Raw genomic sequence first — 13,765 nt, 5'->3', positions numbered from 1 at the left:
TAAATTATAGAAATTTAAATTTAAATTTTTTTAAAAATGTTATTTTTTAAATTTGAAAATGGGAAAAATACCCTAACTTGATTTCTCCATCTTTTGACAATCATCATTCCACCTTAAATTCCATTCACTTGATGTGGATTTGGTGTCAATTGGCTGTGCAATTTGATTGCACTAATCAAGCTAATAAAAGTTAGTTAATTTAGCTGAAATTGAGGGACATACAAAAGAAAATTCTGTTTTCCATTTTGAGAAGAAAAAACCAGTGGCTTCTCCTTCAAAATCTCTAAAATTTAAGCTCACTTTAAATCCCACTATTCAATCTAAGGTCAAGAGAATAGTATATCTTCAAACCCTATTTTAATTTATGAACATGCTTTTGCTTCCGCTAATTGCATGCTAACTCCAACAAAAAAAACACCCTGCTTTTTTAAAATAATAGAAATTGACTTTCTGTTGACATCATGACCACGTGAAGTTATGAATTTGCCCTTCCTCTCTTCTTCTTCTCTTTTAGAGTGAGTTCCTGGTATTTCGTTTTTCTTTTCATTCTTTCTTCTTCGCATTTTCTTCTTTTCCTCTGGTGTCGTGTTCTCTTCTTCTTCGGCACAGCCATAGCTTCTCCGGCACAATGATTCCACACGAGCAGCTAGACACAACCAAGGGGGCGAGAGAGACGAGAGGGACGTTGTCTTCTTCTCTAACACAACTATAGCTTCTTCGACACAACGATTCAACATGAATAGCTTCAACGCAACCAAGAGAGCAAGAGAGACGAGAGCGAAACCACACAAAGAGGACAAGAGTGCGAGAGAACGAGAGAGTGGAGAGAGATGAAAGTGATTTGTGAGTGAGAAAAGGAAGAGAGTGAGAGAGTGGATGAGCTGGAGAGTGAGAGCGAGATGGTTTTTCTACGTGCACGAATTTATTTTGATAGTTTCACTAAAATGTGACGTTAGTAGGAGGAGGTTAATTGTGATTTACAGAAAAGATTATTTGCCAATTTAGTCCCAAATTTTGGGTTATTCGTGCAAATTCCCCAAGTTTGATTAACGACTCGGCTGAAGCCACCTCCGCCTCCGCATCATCGGACAAAACTCGGCACCTTCTGCTTCGCTCTCAAGTCTCGACTTTCAGAGTGTCCGAATCTTACTTGAGATACTGTTTCCATCTATTTACGAGAAGGCGAAAAAAGGGTTTCTTCTTTGGCCGACAATCAATGGTTTCCTGGCCTTCGGTGTAGGAGTGTTGCCATTATAGTTAGAGATCTATTTGACGATGGAAGTAGCCGAGAAATCCGAAGAAACGGCATCAACTGTAAGCATCTCTCTTAGAACTAACTTTTCTCCGTCTTTTACAATTTGATCATCAGAAGGCCGTTTCTTTTGGATCATTCAACATTGCCCCTTTATTGAATTAGGTTTTTCTTTATAATGAGTTTGAGTATATGAATTGAAAAGGTAGTTCAAATTATCTATTAAATATCCGAATGAATTTTTGTTCCCTGATGATTAACTGGGTCTAGAACCGGCTTTTCTGATCGCCCACTTGATTAATGTTCATTTAACCAGAGTACTAAAAAATTGCCCGGAACGGTGAACTGGGGTACGGCAACAACTATTGGAGTGTTTGCAGGCATGTTTTATGGAGGAAGCAAAGAAGCAGCCGCTTCGGTGGTAAGTTAATTTAGTGTAAATATATACCCATGATGTTCTATTGTAATTGAATTTTCGAAGTTGAGAAGTTTGCTTTTTTCCTGCTGCTTGGATGATTGAAAGTTGTGAAGAAATGATACAACGGTGGGATAGTGGAATGAAACTTTGTTCCCCTTGATCTCATTATTCATTCCAACTTAGGTTCATTTGTTGTGTAAATATTTTGAAGGTGGAATGATTTCGATGAAACTTCGGAATTGATCATTAAATGTATTAAGAGTAGTGAGCAATTCTAGTATTGCATAAATGTCATAACAATGAATGATGATTGCATCTGCTCAAGAGAATACGCTTGAAAGTTGTAGATCAAGGGAAACCAAAGGGGTAGACTGTAGTGTGGACTTCTTCTATGCATATAAGGTTTTCATGGTAATAGACTTATCTTTTATGACAAGGGTACATAAGGAGTTTTATTTGTTATTTCAACCTAACTATTTTCATGAGTTTTCAAACAAATATAAATAACAAAAACAGGGCTTCTCTCATTCTAATGCTCTCGACTTTTTACTTCTGAATCCATGGCTGTACAAGAAAGAGGGAAAGTAATAAAAGGCTTAGACAAATACTTGGAGATGTTAAATATAGAAATGCCAGTTGCACCACATATACTCAGTATCTTTTGCAATTTGCCTTTCTGAAATGACTCGTGTTTAATGAAGTGAAAATTTTCCAACTGGATGATATTTGAGAGTCCTATGACAATTGGCAGAGTAAGGATGCAGAAGTTACATTGAAGCTTGGTAGCACACCTGACAAGCGTGAACAATATAGGTTAATAAGAGATGCAATGGAGAAAAGATTTATCCGAGTTACACGTGGCTCAATAGTTGGTGGTGTGCGCCTTGGGATGTTTACAGCTGCATTTTATGGTCTACAAAATCTGCTAGCTGAGAAGCGTGCTGTACACGATGTCTTCAATGTTGCTGCAGCTGGTTCTGCCACAGCTGCTACATTTGGTCTAATATGTAAGTAGTTATACCAAATGCGAATAATTTGATAGCTCACTTGCTGTCCCTTGGATCTAAAAGCATAGGGTTATGCCTTATCTTAATTTTTATGAAATTTTACTTTGAAGCTTGGGGCAGCTTAAAATGTTTGAAGTTTGAACGACAGAATTGTATCATATTCTTGAACATCAGCTGCAATTTAGCTTGTTTTGTTATTTGGCTTACTGAAACAGTGCCAGGATCACTCAAGTGGCGTGCTAGGAATGTAGCATTGGGATCTGTCCTAGGTGCAGCATTTTGCTTCCCTCTTGGTAATGGTCTATTATTTTTTCTCTCTTCAAAGTTATATGGATGCTGTGATCTTTTATAGGATGGTTTGAGGAATCTCTTCCACCTGAATTATAAGAACCTTTTCTAAAATAAATCAAAAGGAAAAGAATAGTAGTGGTGGTTAAGTTTGATAGAAAGCGATGGCTGCTTGTTACTAAAGAGACATCGCAATGACAGGTTGGCTTCATTTAAAGCTTGTAGAGAAAGCAAATGAAGGTAATGAAGCGCTTGGTTATCCTAATAAAGTTCAAAAGGGAGAATCAAAGAGTGGTGTCGGTGCTGCTATTGAGAGATTTGAAGAAAACTTGAACAAGTAGATTAAATGATCTTCTCTCCATTTTCCAGCATAGCAAGATACCATGAACAAAGTCAAAGTGGAGTGATATACAGACCATTTCCAACCAGGGTAGTTGGTTTTTTGCTTGCATTCTACCATTTTTGCAGGAGTTTCTGGTGGTTTCGAAGATAATAAGCTGGCCATTCTTGGGGACTACCATTATAGGAAGAAAACGTGTTTCATCTTGTTCCTTTAATCTCATTTCATTCTCATATAGGATTATCTTTTTGGGTTGTGTTACCTTCAAAGATTTGTTTCATGAGCGAAATGTGAGGATTCTTTCTACAAACAATTCCCCGTAACTTCATGTTTAGATAGCGACTTTGATCGCTTAATTATATGGATGTTGGAGTCTTGGAGATGAATCCAAATGAATAAACTGCTGTCTTCTGGAGAAATTTGAAATATTGGGGTGTGTACCCTCCTAACCTTTGTACATTGTAGAGAGAGAGAGAGAGAGAGAGGGAGCACCATAATGAGCTTTATCATTTGACTTGCTTTTTAGAGTTGCATAGTCTCAATCCAATAATAGATTGTGTAGGGATGTATCATTTGCAAGATCTTTGTCATGAGTAATTTTTTTAAGGCTAAGTTAAATTTATTCCTTAAATTTTAAAAATGTGTATTTATTTGCTCTCTAAATTTTTAAAATTACAAATTTAGTCCTCGAACTTCGAAATTTATTACGAATTTTGTCCCTCAACTTTGAAGTGTGAGTTTATTTAGTCTCTAAATATTTAAAATTACAAACTTAGTTTCCAAACTTCTAAATTTATAATCAATTTTGTCTCTCAACTTTGAAATTTGTGTTTATTTGGTCTCCAATATATTTAAATTACAAATTTAGTTCTCAAACTTAAATATTTCTTACAAATTTAGTCCATGAACTTTGAAATTTATATTTATTTGGTCCATAAACTTTCAAAATTACAAATTTAGTTCTCAAACATTAATATTTATTACAAATTCAATTGTTGAGTCTTATGTTTTTTAAAATATAGATCTACTAGATAAAAATTTGGGTTTCATAAGATATAAAGTTCAAACTTATATATTATTGTTTAAAATTTTTAAATTTGTCTACACACTTTTATAAAGTCATGGCCTAAATATACACAAACTTGAACTAAATTCCTAATGTAACTAATTTTTTTTTTCTTTAATTTCCAAAACTAGCAATACAATGATCATTCTTGCATTAGTGGATAAGTTTTGAATATTGATCTTTAGGGGGAAAGGAAGAAAGTGAGAGGTATAAACTTTACCTTGCAACTAGCACTTTAAATTCCAAAGTGAAAGGATGTTCTCATTCTTGACCCCCCACTTTTTGACCCCCCTTTGCCACTTTATGCTCCACTGGCTTCCATTTACATTGATTCAAATGACTTAAGAGAACCTTGTCTTTCCAAATGCAAAGAATCTAATCTATCAATTTTCATGCTGGCAAGGCAGGGATCCAATCCCCATATTGGGAAAAACTAAAGGGCAAATGAAAATGACAAACCATTACAAAGGATGAATATGGTAGGACACAAATAGAGAACGAAGGCTGAGCTCTCTTTATATTCTATACCAAATAGAAAAATATTCCTGTGGTTTACATACATATAAGTTATATGTATTGTGCATACAACTCTTTTTGAGAAGATTGTTAATCTAATTGCCTAAGAAAACCTTGAATCTTTTGCTGCTGTCTTTCCTGTTAAGATTTTCATGTCTGCAGAACTCATTTACATCAAACACTTTTCCCTACAGATCAATTATATTAAGTTTGCTTTTGCCATTTATGCTTGTTTTCCTCCTCTGGAGAAGTTTAATGATGTCTTTACAGTCTCCGTCGATTACCTCGTACATTGATAGGATTGCGGGCACCGCGTCGAAAATACATGGTGTTTCAGCTTCATGATTAGTATGAAGATGCCATAGCAAGGAATGTGCATTAGAGCCACGGACAAGTACCTTAATCACAAGATAATCAGTTTACTACCACGAGTTTAGTGCGTGTTTGGGAATGATCTTGGAATTATTAAAATCACTTTTCTTATATTCAAAATCACCCCAACACGACTTTAATCACTCAAAATTAATTTAATAATTAATTTTACACTTTTAAATGCAGTTTTCAGATCATGAAGATCGGTTTTGAATGATTAAAACCATGCTTCAAAGTGGTTTTGAAAACGTCAAAAGCGATTTTAACAAGTTTAAGGTAATCTTTTCGTTGTTGCAAAAGTTTGGATGAAAATGTAGAAAAGATGTTGACAAGAAAACACCAAGACACTTACCAAAGAGGAGCAAATGAAGATGAGAGATCAAGAAATGGATATGGCCACCTGTTTTGCAGAGAGAAATCATTGTTGTAACAATATGAATAGAATCAAACTGAAAAAGAAAGGAAGAAAGGAAATGATTTTACCATAATCTCACACAAGCGTGAACGATCCATTGAAAGATTACGTAAACAACCGTCCAGAGGAAGAAATACCCGATCCGAAACCATGGGAATCGCTGAAAAGTTGTGATGTGTAAGAACTGAGCCATGATATAACAAGAGAAGAGAAGCAAAGTGAAGTTGTTTTCATCACTTACCAAAGAGTTCAAAGCAGTGTCTCCTAGCAAGAAAACAGCATTAATGGTGTGCATATTTATTATCAACTGCAAAGAAAAAAGATCACATTGGCTCTTTAGAGCAATGAAGTTGGGAGCACTTGAAAACTACCTTATAGCCATTCTTTTGTAATCACAAATATAAAGAGCCCCCTAGCAGTTTAGATGGATGTATAGTTATGCATTTTCATAAACTCAATTTTCAGCTGCTAAGCACTTACAAAATTAAGGTTGTAATCTTTGATGGTAAGAAACGGAACGATTATGAACCAAAAGACACAATCTGTCAGCATAACAGCACCTGCATTCATCTTTCAATAACAGAAGAGGCCAAAAGGTCAGCAAGCTAAGGAAAACAATGGAATCAAATCTTTAAAACTTTGAAAATGGCAATTGTGATGCTCGACAATGCACCAACCTGGAAGATAATCTGAAAGACATAACCCCAAAATCCTGCACGGTGACGTACGAGACGATGTTCTTCACGAAGGGATGGATTTTTCTCTGTATTTGAAGTAATCGAACCGTTTCCACCTGCAGAAGTGCCTTGTTCTGCATCTCCCTCCACATTATCCACTTTCTCACCACTAACTTTCTTCTGATACTGGTAGCAGCCATTAATGGAGAGCAATGATCCAAGCTATGAACACAAAATTGGAGATTATAAGCTCATAAAGATTGAAAAAGGAGAAATATAAAGAGGAACATATACGGAAACAAGGCTCTTTGAAAAATGATGAACATACCCCAAAATAAATGGTGATTGAAGTAAAAGTCCACCTGTTTCACACAACAAAACCATGAAAAAACTGACATAAGTAACATGCAACATTAAAGGAACAAAATTTTGGACAGCTAAAAAAATGTTTGAATTTTCCCCATTTCTTTGACTGAAGTATAGAAACAAAATCAATGAAAACTCACTGCGTATAGAAGTAAAATATGTCTCCTCCATCAACAATGGCAGTGACAATGAGGAGCACCAAAAGTACACAGAAAGCCAATACTCTGAAGGCCAACAGCCATGCAGGATGAATTCCCTTAAAACAGGGCCGCCATGTCTCATCATCATACAAATCTCCAGCTTCTTCTTTCCGAGTTTCTTCTCTATCACATTCCTTATTCCCTCGGCACTCATATTTCCATATCAAAAACAATGCAAAACTCAGTGTAAGAAGAACCCATATAATGCAAAGCAGAACCCTCCAATTGAGCCAGTAATTGGAAGTTGTTGTATCCTCTGTCATGATAGGCTGCCAAGATTTTTTGGGAGATCCTGTTAAAAAACTCATTTTGTTACCAGGGTTAGGAAAATGAAGCTGTCTTCTGAAGAGGGTATAAACCAAATGTGGATTTAGAAAAAGGGAAACTAATTTTTCCTTGAATACTCCAAGAATGAAGAATGCAAAAATTTTAAACAAACTGATATAAAACTTTCCTTTTCAAGGGTAAGAAAGAATTGCTTAGTTTAAGAGAATGGGAGTAAAAAATGGAATGCCTGGTTTTAATCCAGCTGAATTGAGAGACAGGAAAAGAATACAGAAGATAAAAATGAAAAAAAAAAAAATGACAGTGACCACTTATTTTCAGGGAATCTGAGAACCAGAAGGCCAACTGGGAGACCCAAAAGAAAGAATGGCTTTTGAAAACCAGAGGTAGAAGAAACTAAAATTATCAAAATCAAAACCCTCACTTGAGAGAGAGAGGAGAGAATTCAAAAACAAATAAAAGAATGTATTGTTAACAAAGAAAAGGATAGCACCAAAGCTGAAAGAGATGAACCAACAGTTATTTTAAGAAAAAAACACAAACTTTCTGGAGAACCCAGTTTGAGGAAAGGTAAACAGAAACATCTTCATAATCCAAAAATACAAAACAGAGACAAAATGGACAAGTTTAAGGAAGAATTTAGAGCATAAAATAATGGAAGTATGTGAAAGAAGATTGTGAGATAGATAAGAAACTTAAAACAAGAACAACCAGTTTCCCATTTGACCAAAGAAAATGCTTGAAATGGGGGAAGACAGATTCGAAACTTTAAACAAGTTATTGGAAAGAAATATGAAAATAGAGTGATAGACATTAACAAATAATATAGTGTAAAGGAAGGGCAGCTAAATTCTAAGGCAAGAAAAGAGTTTATACTTACAATGGAGAGGAAGAAAGTGGGAAGTGTGTGATTGGGGGAGATGCTTTTCTTCTTTGCCTTGGGGAGAAATTAAATAAAAGCAGAGAGAGAGAGAAGAAAAAGCCTGTGGAGCTTTGGCTGTAAGCTTCTCTTTTTGCCCATTACCTCAAAATCAAATACAGAATCTTGGAAAATAGGAATAGACCAGAATCCTCATATTTCCATGCAATTTTTTTTTTTCCTTTTTTTTTTCCCAAGGAGCATGTAAATTTTTGTCCCCTTTCCTTGATTTTCATTTTAAATGTGTAGAGAAAGAGAGAGGGAGAGAATAATTTTGTTGAAGTGCATGATGTTGCAGGTGCTTTTTGGAATGGATTAAGGGGAATAAAATAAGGCTTAATAAAAGTAATGAACATTTTTGGCATTTAATATCACATCTTCATTAGCTAGCCACTCTAAATTTGAGATTTTATTGAGTGTCAAAATAAAAATTATAATAAAAGAAGAAAATTCTATTAAGTAAAATTATCACTTTAGTCCTCCCATTTTGCATTTTTATCTTTGCATTTTTGTATTTTGATTTTTTTTTTCATTTTAATCCCTATATATTTTTTAAGTAACCTGTTTAGTTTTTAATGTTAGTTATGTGTCTGAAATTCCTAGTGAAAAAAGTGTTTTATATGTTTGGAATAACATGTAAATATATATAAATAAATAAATAAATAAATATATATATATATATATATATATATTACCTATCAAATGTGATGTTTTAAATATATTAGCCTTTTAACACATGCGTTATATGTGATATTTCTAATTATTTTATCATAAAACAAAATCAAGTTTTCTTACTTTTTTAAAAAATTAAGAATTTAAAGTGTGATTAATATAGTTTATGGAATCATTTTAGACGATCAAACATGTCTTTTAATAAAATATTAATGAATAAAAAGCACTTCAAAAAACTAAATTGATTAAAAATTATTTTTGAATAATCTATTTCTAAAGAATTTCTTTGAAAACTAGCTTTTAAATTAATCATTTAAAATCATTCAACATTCTACACTAAACACACTTTAAATTATGAATTTTTTCACAAGTATTTATAGAAAAATTAATTTTCATCAAAAAGTACTTTTTTTTACAAGATATTTTAAAAAACTACTATCAAATAGTTGAGAAGCTAATTCGACATTGACAATGTATCATGCCAATTTATTGACTCTAGATCAAAGACCAAATCAATAACATTTTATTTTAAAATACAAATCAAATGATTAGATTAAATAAACAAGAAAAACAAGGCACACTTTATCCAATTATGATAACTTACAAAAAATTATAAAAGGATAATAATAATAATATGAAAAATAATCACATATGATAGTGAGGCATTTTGTGCTCCAAAACAGAGGGATAACAAAAAGAGAGGCAAATGATTTGGTGATGGAAGCACCATAATTGGAGGTGGGACCAAAGTTTTGACCAGTGATTTTGAGCCATCTGATATATTTTTGCAATCCAAGATCAATCAAGATGAAAATCATAAAAAAGAAAAAAAAAAAGTTGAAAGCATAAATGATAATTATAATAAAATTTAAAAAGGGAAAAAAAAAAAAAAGAGGAAGTGATGTAACAATAGAGGGGCATAGTGTCGTTTAATATCTAAAAGTTATAATCATAATGTTAGCTTTATGATAAAGAATGAGATTGCTGTGTTTTAGTTTCAATTGGTGTAGAGGTGGGACCCTAACATGTGACCTTGACCCTCCTTTGAAAATTTATGGCAAAATGAGTTTGTAGGACACTTGTCCTTCATGCATTGACACTTTTTTTCTATAGTGGTTTTTTTTTTTTAAAAAAAAAAAAAAAAAAAAACCTAATAATATAAAAAAAAAAAAAAAAAAAAAAGTGAACATTTTTAAACAACAAGTAAAAGAATACTTTCCATCCTTGAATTTTTGTGAAAATAATACTTTAATTCTTTTACTTATAAATTTATAAGAATGTTGAAGTCCAAATGCAATAATATAATAAAGATGTTCATTGATGAAAAAAAACATGTTAAGACACAAAACTTTTTATTCAAATTTGTAAGAATTATCGCACACCTTATTAACATATAAAAGACGTTTATGGGTGAAAAAAAACATGTTGAAAAATATTTTTGAACCTTAAACGTTTGTGAAAGTATCCTTTTAGATTTTCTAATTTCAAATTTGTAAGAATTTAATTCTCGAACTTTGAAATTTATAATAATTTCGCATGTTAATTATATTATTTATAACAATTTGATATGAAAAGTCAAAACAAGTTTTGATTGTTTATAAGCCACTTGTTGTCCCCAAAAAGTTCATATAAAGAAAATTGAAAAGAAATATTTTTTTTTATTCCAATTTCGAATAATAGATGCGTTTGGTTTTTAGGTTTTCAAAATATAACTTTTCAATCTTCAAGTTATTTAAGAATATGTGCATTTGACCACTAAATTTTCAAAATGTATAATTTTAATTCTCAAATATTTTTAAATGAGTTTAAAAGATCCCTCAAACAATTCATTATTATTAGAAATGTCATTTTAAATTAGAACAATAATTTTTAAAAATTATGTCTCTCTCTAATTTTTTTTTTTAAATATATTTTCTAAATTTAAATATCATAAATTATTTTAAAAGGATACTTTAGAACCTTTAGACCTATTTTTAAAAACTCAGGGACAATGACATTTTGAAAACTCATGAATCAATTGCACATATTTCTAATAATTCGAAAGCTAAAAAGATATATTTTTAGATCAAGAGACCATGAATATATGTTCTTCAAAATTTGGAGACTAAAAAGATAATTTGTCCAAAAAAATCTTATTAAATATTTTGAGAAAAATCACAATAGGGACTAAATTGTTATATAACAAAATTTAGAAATCATTTTGTTACAAAAATGAAAATACATGAACCAAATTTATTATAAAATAATTTTTTTTACTATATTATTGCTTCCACAAAAAGTAGATCAAAAATATTTTTAAGCAAAAGAAACAATTGAAAAAAGGAAAAAAGTGCACACACACACACATTAGCATTCAGTACTATAGTCATACTATTTCTTCACCTCATCCATGTATGTTGAAGACTACATATGATGACACTTTCTCTTTAATTTTGTGCCATATTTCATGTCGGGCGTAGAGGGAGAATTTATACATATTTGAATTATTATTATTATTATGGATTCATTCAGGTGCTAGGTGTATATATTGACCGTTTTCTGAAAAGGAAAAAAAAAAGTGTATATATTGACATTAAAATTTTCTTGCACATAAGTTTGTTAATTAATATTTTTTAAAAGATTAGGTTTCGTTTAGAAACCATTTGATTGAAAAATTAAGTCTATAGACACTATTTCCACTTCCAAATTTCTTTATTTATTCTCTACTTTTTACTAATGATTTAAAAAAATAAGTCAAATTTTGAAGACTAATAAAATAGCTTCTAAAAATTTATTTTTATTTTTCGAATTTGGCTAAAAATTCAATCATTGTACTTAAAAAAGATACAAATCATGGTAAGAAATGAGAAGAAAATAAGCTTAATTTTCAAAAACTAAAAACAAAAATTAAAATGGTTACCAAACAAGACTCTAATGATTTTTCAAAAATTTGGACACCATTTCCAAATTTTCTTTTGAAAACAGAAAGATTGGCAAATTGATTACCGATGTAAAGGGTAAATATATATTGCGATATGCCCTTTTTTTGTGTTTACTTGTGTGATAAAATTATAAAATAATAATAATTATTATTATTATTAAAAATTTAAAAAAAAAAAAAAAAAAAAAAAAGTTAACAAAATAGCAAGGACATATTTTAAACACCTGATAGCAAACTCCAAGGTCCATCTTCCATCTTGCTGCTCTCCCTGTAAAATTGGAAAAATCTATCAATAACATCATTTTTTTTTAAGCAAAAAGAGAAAAGAAAAAGAACACACAGCTAGCTGGAATAAAGTAGAATAGAGAAGATCATAAACAGTAAATCAAAAGGAATAAAGAGAAGTTACTCTGATTAATTGGGAAGAAAACAATATCCTTTATGACGAGGGAAAATTACTTTGATTTATTTTCTCAATATAAATAAATACATGTTGCTTTTCTTCTCCCTTTTTGGCTATTCAAACTAAGAGTTAATTAAACAAAGAGGAAACCTGTTTAGAAATGACGCTAGCTAAGTGTGAACCAAACAGGAATCAGAATTACAAACTTATGTTAAAAGAGCAGACCCTTACTCTCTACCTCCCTATTACTTATATAGTATTGGAATAAGCATATGTGTAAAGAGAACAAAATTAAGGCATATGCAGAGAGAAACCTGGTAGTTTGGGGGAGCACTGGTAAAGGGGGACTGAAACAAACTCCCATGCAGTTAAAAAATGCAGAATGTGAGGGCAGAGAGGAGCAAATGCATATATACAATGCGTCTGAAAACACTTTAAAAAATGCAAAGTTAAGGTGTAATGACTAAGCAAATTGTGTTTTTTCACGTCTTCAACTTCTAGAGATTGTAGTGAAGTGCAAGGAATGAACTGTAAGATGAAAAAAGAAACAAAAACAGAAGCACTTGAACTAGAAGACTGCAACCAACACTCTTCAATGGTTCAAAGACTCACCTAAACACTATGCATCAGCTCACTGTTTTGAAAAGTCGTGGAGAGCTCTTTTCCAAGAACCATAGAGACTATTTTTTTTGTGTTGTGGCCTTTTCCTACAACCAAAACAAAGGGCAATTTATATAACGTTTCACCGTTGTAGTTTATTACATTTACATTATTATTAATTTCATGAGAAAAGTTTAGGCCATTTTTTATGCATCCCAACTGCCATCCAACCAAAATATGCCACGTAGCATTTTTCTTTTTTAAAAAAAGTTATATATTTTTTAATATTTTTTATTTGTGTGGTAAAAAGGAGCATGACAGTTAGATGCAGCTGATTGCTCTAATCTCATAGGAGTTAAATATTGAGAGGCTGAGCTAGACCAGACAACTTTTGACATGTTTGGGAGTGATACTAAATTATTTGAATCATTTTTGTCATTTTCAAAATCACTCAAAAAAATGCTTTATTCAATCGTTCAAAATCCATTTTAGTAATATAAGTGTAAAATTAAATATTAAATTCATTAAATGATTAAAGGTAAGTTTCAAAGTAATTTTAAGCATGACAAAAATGATCGTCAACTATTTTAAAATCCCTCACAAACATACAAGCATATCTTGGAATGATTATGAAAGAGTCAAAACCATTTTTGTCATTTTGAAGATCACTTCAGAATATACTTTTAACTATTCAAAATCAATTTTAATGACATGAAAGCTGTATTTAAAAGTATAAAATTAAATATTAAATTGATTTTACATAATTAAATACATGTTCTTTGTGATTTTGGGTATGAGAAGAGTGAATTTAACCATTTGAAAATCACTCTCAAACATATCAACAGTAAGAATCTTTGGTATTGGTCAACCGGGAGAGGTTGCTTTTTGGAGGCATTAAACAGGTGTAAAGACATAGTAAATGGATCTTCCAATAATGTAAATAGTTGGTAGAAATAATGTTCATTTATTCATCTATTGTACCGACTCACTGCTGCATTGAGCATCCACTCCTGCCGCCTTGCCCTGGTCAAGACTACTCAAGAGAGAGC

The 13,765-nt window shown here is 31.7% G+C and overlaps 2 protein-coding genes across 5 annotated transcripts; one reads left to right on the top strand and one right to left on the bottom strand.

The window, feature by feature from the left end:
- The first annotated feature begins 457 nt into the window (after positions 1–457).
- Positions 458–3,724, top strand: LOC120082584 (Mitochondrial import inner membrane translocase subunit Tim17/Tim22/Tim23 family protein). Its single transcript, XM_039037823.2, has 5 exons — positions 458–1,314; positions 1,569–1,673; positions 2,422–2,677; positions 2,893–2,970; positions 3,167–3,724. Exons 1-5 carry the CDS (start codon positions 1,276–1,278, stop codon positions 3,304–3,306), a joined length of 618 nt encoding a protein of 205 aa, XP_038893751.1. The 5' UTR covers positions 458–1,275; the 3' UTR covers positions 3,307–3,724.
- A 1,138-nt stretch (positions 3,725–4,862) lies between these two features.
- On the bottom strand, positions 4,863–12,823 carry LOC120084250 (uncharacterized). 4 transcript variants are annotated; one of them, XM_090316321.1, is made up of 10 exons: positions 12,729–12,823; positions 11,938–11,981; positions 6,858–7,209; positions 6,680–6,713; positions 6,352–6,573; positions 6,155–6,244; positions 5,916–5,981; positions 5,743–5,834; positions 5,612–5,659; positions 4,863–5,285 (listed from the first exon to the last, which is right to left on the bottom strand). In XM_090316321.1, exons 2-10 carry the CDS (start codon positions 11,966–11,968, stop codon positions 5,168–5,170), a joined length of 1,053 nt encoding a protein of 350 aa, XP_090172447.1. In that variant the 5' UTR covers positions 11,969–11,981; positions 12,729–12,823; the 3' UTR covers positions 4,863–5,167. The 4 variants fall into 4 exon arrangements, with proteins under 4 accessions (XP_090172447.1, XP_090172446.1, XP_038896082.1 ...); XM_090316320.1 differs by lacking the exon at positions 12,729–12,823 and adding an exon at positions 12,431–12,534; XM_039040154.2 differs by lacking the exons at positions 11,938–11,981; positions 12,729–12,823 and adding an exon at positions 8,083–8,551 and having other exon boundaries at positions 6,858–7,186.
- Between the last annotated feature and the right edge of the window lie 942 nt (positions 12,824–13,765).

This window comes from Benincasa hispida, chromosome 8 (assembly GCF_027475165.1).
Source record: "Benincasa hispida cultivar pf3 chromosome 8, pf3_genome.v1.1, whole genome shotgun sequence".
Taxonomy (NCBI): Eukaryota; Viridiplantae; Streptophyta; class Magnoliopsida; order Cucurbitales; family Cucurbitaceae; genus Benincasa; species Benincasa hispida.
The sequence above is the reverse complement of the archived record's forward strand: the minus strand, read 5'-3'. Positions and strand labels throughout refer to the sequence as shown.